This window comes from Gekko japonicus, unplaced genomic scaffold, assembly GCF_001447785.1.
Source record: "Gekko japonicus isolate JY-2015 unplaced genomic scaffold, Gekko_japonicus_V1.1 scaffold3953, whole genome shotgun sequence".
Classification (NCBI taxonomy): Eukaryota; Metazoa; Chordata; class Lepidosauria; order Squamata; family Gekkonidae; genus Gekko; species Gekko japonicus.
In genome coordinates, this window is record NW_015164315.1 from 86,064 (window position 1) to 95,357 (window position 9,294).

General features: G+C 47.5%; 1 protein-coding gene across 1 annotated transcript in view; it reads right to left on the reverse strand.

Annotated features, from left to right (window-relative positions):
* LOC107108401 (receptor-type tyrosine-protein phosphatase eta-like) overlaps positions 1-9,294 on the reverse strand; it is a gene marked incomplete at its 5' end in the record, with an annotated part of 58,716 nt that overhangs the window by 31,622 nt on the left and 17,800 nt on the right. Inside the window, 3 exons of the mRNA XM_015408830.1 lie at positions 2,564-2,839; positions 3,291-3,560; positions 5,218-5,475. Coding sequence (XP_015264316.1) covers positions 2,564-2,839; positions 3,291-3,560; positions 5,218-5,475 — 804 coding nt within the window. The remainder of the gene's footprint in view (positions 1-2,563; positions 2,840-3,290; positions 3,561-5,217; positions 5,476-9,294) is intronic.

The following is a 9,294-nucleotide window of genomic DNA, read 5'->3' on the forward strand; positions in this document are numbered from 1 at the left end:
CCAGTTTTTGATCCACAAAAGGACTTGTCCTTTTATCCCCTGACTATTGAGCTTACTTAGGAGCCTTTGATGAGGAACTTTATCAAAAGTTTTCTGGAAGTCAAGGTAAACAACATCTATTGGGTCCCCCTTGTCCACATGTTTGTTCACCCCATCAAAGAACACTAACAGGTTAGTGAGACAAGATCTTCCCTTACAGAACCCATGCTGAGTCTGCCTCAATAGTTTTTGTTCATCAATGTGCCTACTAATTCTCTCCTTAATAACAGTTTCCATCAATTTACCTGATACTGATGTCAGACTGACTGGCCTGTAATTTCCCGGATCTCCTCTGGAACCCTTTTTAAAGATGGGAGTGACATTAGCTACCTTCCAGTCCTCAGGAATGGAGGCAGATTTTAATGAAAGATTACATATTTTTGTTGGGAGAGCCACAAGTTCACATTTGAGTTCTTTCAGAACTCTCGGATGTATGCCATCCGGGCCTGGTGATTCATCAGTTTTTTAGTTGTCTATCAGTCATAGGACCTCCTCTCTCGTCACCACAATCTGACTCAGGCCTTTCAACACCCCTCCTGAAATCAGCAGTTCTGGAGTGGGTAAGCATTTCTCTTCTTCCACAGTGAAGACAGAGGCAAAAAAAATCAATTCAGCTTCTCAGCCATTTCCCGATCATCCTTCAGTAATCTTTTTACCCCTTGGTCATCCAAAGGCCCCACTGCCTCCCTGCCTGGTTTCCTGCTTCTAAAGTATCTGCAGAAAGCTTTATTGTTGGTCTTTATGTTTTTTGCTATATGCTCCTCATATTCCCTTTTTGCCTGGCAGATCACAGGCTTGCATTTTATTTGCCACATCCTGTGTTCCCTTTTATCAACCTCACTGAGACTAGCTTTCCACCACTTAAAGGAATCCTTCTTACCTGCTCCCACCTGGGGGTGCCTCTACTACACCTGGACTCAAAAGCTGATGAAGCCTCGGAGGTAGCTGGCCTCCTATCTTATATCAGGACAAGCATGGCCCCTTTCTCCTTGATCAGCTGGCTGACTGAGAACAGGTATCTTACTTCATCACCGGCCTTGTAATGCTTTTACATGGATGCTCTTGCTTAAATTACTTGGTTTTGTCTTTTGCTTCCAGGTCAATATGGAGAGGCCTTCAAGTTTCCTTCAAGACTCCAACATCAAATGTGTCTGCCTCCCCAAGGAGTCTCCTTTCAGCAGCTGCCAACCAGGCGTTGTCCCCGTAAACAGCTTTTAGATATTTTCGTGAAGAGGAGAGCTCCTTTGTTTCCTGAGTTCAGGGGTCATGTTTACTGCTGGGTTTACTGCCAGGGGACTGACAGGACAGGGGTCTTTTGGGGCCAGAGCACGCCGGAGCGCTGCTCTGGGAGCCCAGGACCTGCCACAAATGGCAGTGGCAGCAAGCCCTGCCCCCAGCTCTCCACTCTGCGGCTCATCACCGGCCTCCCTGGGGCCCGTGCCGGAGCACTGTGGCCCCAGGGAGGCCCGTCGCCACCTCCCCGGGGCCTGCGCAGGAGCGCTGCGACCTGGAGGACAGAAGAGCCCTCCCGCCTTCCCAGGCCAGCGCCGGAGTGCTGCGGCCTGGGGGAAGGCCAGAAGATGCCCGTCGCCACCTCCCTGGGGCCCGCACTGGAGCACTGCAGCCCCAGGGAGGCCCCAGGAGGCCTGTTGCTGCCGCAGGGCCCGTGCTGAAGTACTGCGGGCCCCAGTTAGGTCAGAGGAGGCCACCTCCCCGGGCCAGTGCTGGAGCACTACGGCCCCAGGGAGGCCCGTTGCTGCCTTTCTGGGGCCCGCGCCGGAGTGCTGCGGTCTGGGGGAGGCCAGAAGACGCTCCCCGCCACCTCTCGGGGTAAGTGAGGGATCCGCGGGGGGTGGCGGAGGCTTGATTGGGGGAGTGGGGGGTGGGAGAGCCTCCCCCCATCTCTTTGCCCTTTTTCTTTCCCTCCTTTTCTTGCCCTTTACTTTTCTTTCCCTCCTTTTCTTCCTCTCTTTTCCTTCTCTCTTCCTTCCTCTCTTTTCCTTCTTCTTTCCTTTCCCTCTTTCTTCCCTTCTCTCTCTTTCTTTCCCTCCTTCTTTCCTTCTTTCTTTTCCTCTTTCCTAACTCTTTCCTTCCTTTGTTCCTTCTCTCTACTCTATCTCTCTCTTTCCTTTCTTCTTTCCTCCTTCTGCGGCCCAACTCTAGTGAGAAGGGGTTTAAACTTTAAACCCCTTCTCTCTTCGCTTCCCCCCCTCCACGGCTGGGGAAGGGAAGGGGAGGCTTTTGAGGATGCCTCTCCCCCCCCCTGCTTTCCCTTCTGCCATCACTTCCGGTGATGTCAGGGGGCGTTGCATATGCTAATGAGCTAATATGTTAATAGCCTAGTAGCTCATTAGCATACCGTATGCTAATAAGCTCCTGCAGCTCTTTTTCTACGAAAAGACCCCTGGACAGGACCACCAGCAGCAGGCCTTCCACATTCCCTTTTTCATTCCTGAATCAATACATTATCAGATAATTCTGTTTGCTCTACCATAAACAAATTTACTTCAACTTTGATGTTTACCTGTGCAGACAGATAGGCTGCTGGAGTGTCCTTCAGTTTTGCCATTATTCACTTGTGCAAAGACTGAGAAGTTATAAGAGGTGCCTGGCTTTAACTTCTGAATGGAAACAGTTTTGAATGAGGTTGTCTCAGTGAAGTTCTCACCAGTAAAATTTACATTCTCTACGTATATTCTGTAAGTGTATCCAGAAGCAGCTGCATCTTTAATACTCCAACTTAAAATTACTTCCATGGTGCTGATATTTTTAACAGTGATGCTAGAAACAGCACTGGGTTCTGTTCAAAAACATGAAAAAGTATGTTAGTCCTTTTTATACTACCCTGCAATTAATAAAAGATCATCTTCAACACTTCACTTTGGAGCTCGCTACATTTCTGCCCAGTTTACACATTAAAATAGAAATGGAAATAAAGTAAAAAAAACCCAACCTGTAGCAAAATCTCACTTTATTTGAAACGCAAAATCTACCCCAAAACAAAGCACACACAGACCCTGATGTCATCTTAAGAATGTACAGGTCTATCCTCCAACACGGAAAAAAGCACAATCAGAAACTGATAAGAACTAAAATATCCCTACGTTCCATGGCCTTGATCTAACATTTGCAAACAAGCCCTTCAATCATCTTTGTTAGCTGTGAAAAGCAACAATTTAGTTCCAGAAGGAATAAACACTCCTGGGATAGAGTCTGACTCTAAGAGAAAGATATTCATTTAATTGACTTACTTGTAAAAAGGCTTATGCTGTCTGGAGTCCCTTCAGTTGTGTTATCTGCTGCAACTGAGTATATGTTGAATGTATAATTAACACCAGGCATTAACTGTGAAACTGTAGCATGGGTGCTTCGGCTTGTATCGTCCTCGTAAGTACCATTTTCTCTACTAATGTGTATTCTGTAGGAGTATGTGTGAGAAGCTATATCCATGTTTACCCACGATAAACTGACTGCTACCGAGCTGATATCCGTTGCTGTGATGTTGAAGACAGAACTAGGAACTGTTGTGGTTTAAAAACACACACACACACAAGAACAGTTAGAAATTATTTTGTAAAATGCAGTGCACAATATTCTATGTAACCCCACCTATGAATTAATTAGCAAGCTGACTTAAAACAGTAAAATGTACCATTGCAGCTCCTTTCATGATACAGGCTCAGCACAGATACAAGCAGAGGTCATTTCGGGGGGGATCGCGGGGGATTGCCGTTCCCCCAGGTGAGGTGCGGGGGCGGGGCACATGACAAAGCCCCACCCCCTGCTTCCGGCCGCTAAGGGGAGCGCGGCTTGCGCTTGGACAGAGGCAGGCGGTTGCCTTGGGCTGGCCCGACGGGCACGGGGGGAACATGCAGCCGCGGTGGAGCTGGTGAGGCTGGGCGGCGCGCTTGCAGCAGTCCCGGAGCGAGCGCCGAGGGGGCTCTGGTGGACGGCGGGTGCCGTGGCCGGGCCAGGGTGTGCCGGTGGCGTGGCAATGCTCCCGGCGCAGGAGGCGGCCAAGCTCTACCACACCAAGGCAAGGTGAAAGGCAGTGATAAATTCAGGGGAAAGGGAGAAAAACAAAAAAGGGCATGTTATTCACAATTAAAGGGCACCCCTGACCTGATGTGTGATTTAATCTTTCTCCAAGGCCATGCTCTGAGGCTATGCTCTACCACCAGGTTATGTCCCTAATGAGAGGAAGGACAGTTGCAGCTGCTACTTTTTCCAGAGCAGAAAACCCCCGGGATGCTGCCTGCTCAAAAGCCATTAAAGGTAAAGGCTTCCCTTGCTCGAAAGCCAGTTGAATCCGACTCTAGGGTTGCGGTGCTCATCTCCGTTTCCAAGGCGAAGAGCCAGCGCTGTCCGAAGACATTTCCGTGGTCATGTGGCCGGCATGACTGAACGCCAAAAGCCATTGGGGAATCCAAAAAAGATACTGGTCTCCTGGATATCTGAGAGACAGGCAGACAGTGCCATCACAAGGAGAGGTACACCCTCCTGAGTCCTCCAAAGTCAGAAAGGTGGAACTCTGCGGGACGGCAATGCAACTGGAAAACTCCCTTTTGCACCTTCACTTATTAGACTCCAATTCTACTAAGCAGGGGAAATTTATCACCCCAGTATTTCAGATCTTGTGAAAGTAGGCACGGATAGGAAACTCAGGAATACAGCTAGCAGCGATTCCATCACTGCTTGTGACAGACAAGCATGAAAGAAGACTGAAGAGACTTCGTAACATTCTTGACTACCTGGTTGCCCCCATAAGCCACAAACTGTTTCAAGCCTGTGGAACATACGATTTGGAGAAACCTTCTACTGCTAGGTGCAAGCCTGATCCAGTCCGATCCACAGATACACTCTACTAGAGTTATAAACAGGGGTCAGTTTTAACAAATGGAGGCAAATTTTAACCAGGGAGGCCGAAGGATAAAAGCACACATTTTCCCTCCAAATCTTAGCTCTCGGGCACCACTGCACTAGGGAAGGGAAAGGAAAACGTTAACAGCTGCCCTCTCCCTTGTCTCAATGAATGGCATTTTATAGATTATTCTGTAAAATGAGCCAATACGTACTCGACTGCACTGTATCTTGGTTTTTTGTTGTTTTTTTTAAATGTATCTGAACATACAACAATGAAAGCTCGCATTTCGTACGGGAAAAAAAATTCAGGCTCACTTGTATAGATGCTTGTACTAACTGGATCACCTCTAGTTTCACCGTCTCCTGCTTCTGAATATATTTCGAATGTGTAATTAGTACCAGGTTCTAATTCGCCAACGGTCGCAGTGGTATCTCTGACTGTTTTGACCTCTCGTCCTCCGGTCACTATTGCGTACATGTACCCATGTCGAGCCGCATCGGTGTTATTCCAGATCAGAAGTACTGCTGTTGTGTTGTAGTTTTTAATACGGACATCAAAAACCGGACTGGGTTCTGTTGTATAAAAAGATCATTTTGGGTTGAATGAAAATGATGGGTTTATTTTGCACATCAGTCTGATGTCTTGTCGGCTACTGGCTGTTCTCAAGCTTTGACCTACAGTTTCACGATCCTACTATATTAAGAGCTACCCTTCAGTCACCGCTAGGTTTGCCGGGTCCCTCCTTCCTGCCAGTGGGAGGTGGAGGAGGGGAGATTTGCCAGCTCCAGGGTTGGAAACTCCTGGAGATTTGGGAGTGGAGGCCTGGAGAGGACAGGGACCTCCGTGGGCGTACATTGCCACATAATCCAACCTCCAAAGCATCCATTTTCTCCAGGGGAACTGATCTCTGTAGTCTGGAGATGAGCTGTAATTCCAGGGGATCCCCAGGTCCACCTGGAGGCGGGCATCTCTAGTTACCGCTCTCAAGAAGAGCTTAGGGCTTAAAAGACCAAAATCACCACACTCTACTAAAACACAAAGCATTTCCAAGCTCCTCTGAAGAATCGGTTCAATGTGCCATTTTTGTTGCTTATGATAAAGTAGAACCATTTTATAAGTTTGTCAGGGAGGTCACTGGTGTAAGGGAGGTGATTTCCATAATGAAACAGCAACATCGCAAGGAATTACTCCAAATACTTCATGGCCAATAATATATACAAGACGAGGGACCCGCAATACTCGCGGGGGAGGGAGTATTCCCCTCCCCGGCTCCCAGAAGCAGGAAGACCTCAGGGCTGAAGAGGAAGCAGCCACAGGTAAGCTTCCCCCCCCCGGCTCCGGTGGAGAGGCCTGAGCGGCTTCCAGCCGCCGGGCCCACCAATCTCCTCCCCCCCAGCTCTGGTGGTGAGGCTTGAGGGGGTTTCCCCAACAGCCAGAGTGTTCTCTGTACATGCACAGGGCACGCTCTTTTAGGGGGGTTTAAGTATCCCCCTTATATTTTCCCAACTTTTTTTGATTTTTCTGCACACCTGGGGACTGCTCCAAGTGTGCAGGAAAATCTCTCTGCCTCCCCAAGTGCCCCCGATGTGCAGATTTAGATATCCGCATGGAGGGGGCAACTTGGCTATTAGATATATAGATGTTGATAATAAAAGTTGCTCAGCATTTCATTGACTAACAACACAGCTGGAAATCCTCATATAACAAAGAGCAACAGTCAACAATGGGAGCAGCCTTTGTTTAAAATCTAAACACATGCTTGTTAACTGGATTTATTTATTTAAAACATTTCACTTTCACCTTATCTCCGCGAATTCAAGGTTAACAATGCAGCAATCAGGTTGCAGGACATAAATTACAATAGTCCAATTAACAAAATTAAAACACAGATTAAAATACACAAATTAGACATTAGAAAGCAATCAACATTTCAAGCATACGGGAATAGAATAAGCACAACCAAATCTGCTAATTTACTCTTACCAAGTGCTCTCTGGCATACAACTGTCTTACATGCTTTCCTTAATGTTGCCAGTGTAAACACCTCCCTCACCAACTCTGGTGGGCCATTCCAAAGCACTGGGCCTGTGATTTCACTGTAGTTATATGCAGGGGTCATGCAGGAGCTCATTAGCAAACTCATTAGCATAACTTATTTGCATATGCCACACCCTCTGGTATCACCGGAAGTGTGTCAGAAGGCAACACCCACTCCTCAGGCTCCACTCGACTGTTTTGGATTGCTAGCTATGGGGGGGGGGATGCACAGATCCTTGTGCTCCTCGTGACCCAGGGCTGCTGGGAGCAGGGGGCGGGGCTTGTTGCATGTGCCCGCTCCCTGGGCTCTTTACTGCCGGAGCTCCACTCCTGTGCGTTCCTGCAGGAAACGACCCCTGGTTATATGGACAGTCCTAAGGGAGGGCACCTTAAGGTGGAGGTTGCATGAAGACTGTAAATGGTGCAGTGCAGTACAGAGGGAAATGTGGCTTGATAAATATGAGTGCTGTAGGCTGTGAATGGCCTTAAAGGTAATACCCAGCACTCTGAACCAGTTCCAGAAGCAAACAGTTGATGCAACACTGGAGTTATGTTTTTCCAAGCATCTCACCCCAGAGAAGAGCCTTGTTGCCACACTTGGTATCTACTGGAGCTTCTGAGAGGTCTTCCAAGGCAGTCCCATGTAGAGTGCCCTACAGTAGTCCAATCTGAGGTTATAGTATGCATAGACCAGTGTAGCTAGGTCAGCAGAATCAAGGTACAGGCCAGTTTATGATCTAGACGTAAGTGAAAGAAGGCACCTCCTGAGTCCTGACACCATATCCATTTTTTTATCCATTAACAACGCTGGGTCCAGGAGTACCCCTACACTCTTAATTTCAATGACTACAGAAAGCCTGCATATGTGTTAAGTTCCATCAAGTCGCTTCTGACTTATGGTGACCCTAAGAATTAATGACCTCCAAGATGTCCTATTATTAACAGCCTTGCCCAGGTCTTGCAAACTGAGGGCCATGGCTTCCTTGACTGAGTCAATCCGTCTCATGTTGTGGTCTTCCTCTTTTCCTAATTGCCTTCAGTTTTCCTGGCATTATTGTCTTTGTCACTGAGATGTGTTCTCATAAGGTCACCAAAGTACAGTAGAGCCTCAGTTTGGTCCTTTCAGCTTCTAGGGAGAGTTCAGGCTTGATTTAGCCTAGAACCCACTTGTTTGTCTTTTTGGCGGTCCACGGTACCTGTAAAATTCTCCTGCACTACCACATTTCAAATGACTCAATTTACATCCTGTTAGCTTTCTTCCTTGTCTAACTTTCACTCCCATACATAGTAATGGGGAATTGTTGTTGTTCAGTCGCACAGTCGAGTCCGACTCTTCGCGACCCCATGGACCAGATCACGCCAGGCTTTCCTGTCTTCCGCCGCCCTCTGAAGTTGGCTCAATTTCATGTTCGTTGCATCTATGACACTGTCTAACCATCTCATCCTTCGCTGTCCCCGTCGTCTTTGACCTTCAAGCTTTCCCAGCATCAGGGTCTTCTCCAGTGAGTGCTCCCTTCTCATTTGGTGGCCAAAGTCTTTGAGCTTCAGTTTCATTATCTGGCCTTCCAGGGAACAGGCAGGGTTGATTTCTTTTAGGATTGACTAATTCGATCTTCTTGCAGTCCAAGGGACTCTCAAGAGTCTTCTCCAGCACCATAGTTCAAAAGAATCTATTCTTCGGTGCTCGGCCTTCCTTATAGTCCAACTCTCGCAGCCATACATGACCACTGGGAATACCATTGCTTTGACTATGCGGACTTTTGTTGGCAGGGAGATGTCTCTACTTTTTATCATCCAGGCCAGCATTTCGCATGATGTCCTCTGCATATATATTAAATAACCAAGGTGACAATATACATCCTTGTCGTACTCCTTTTCCTATGCTAAACCAATCAGTTGTTCCATATCCGGTTCTAACTGTTGCTTCTTGACCCTTATACAGGTTTCTCAAGAGACATGTGAGGTGGTCTGGTACTCCCATCTCTTTAAGGACCTGCCGTAGTTTGTTGTGATCCACACAGTCAAAGGCTTTAGCATAGTCAATGAAGCAAAAGTAGATGTTTTTCTGGTACTCTCTTGCTTTCTCCATAATCCAGTGAATGTTGGCAATTTGATCTCTAGTTCCTCTACCTCTTCGAAACCCAGCTTGTACTTCTGGCAGTTCTCTATCCACGTACTGTTGAAGCCTAGCTTGTAGGATCTTGAGCATGACCTTGCTAGCGTGTGAAATGAGTGCAATTGTGCAATAGTTTGAACATTCCTTGGCATTGCCCTTCTTTGGGATTGGAATGTATACTGACCTTTTCCAATCCTGTGGCCACTGTTGCGTTTTCCAAATTTGCTGGCAAATTGAG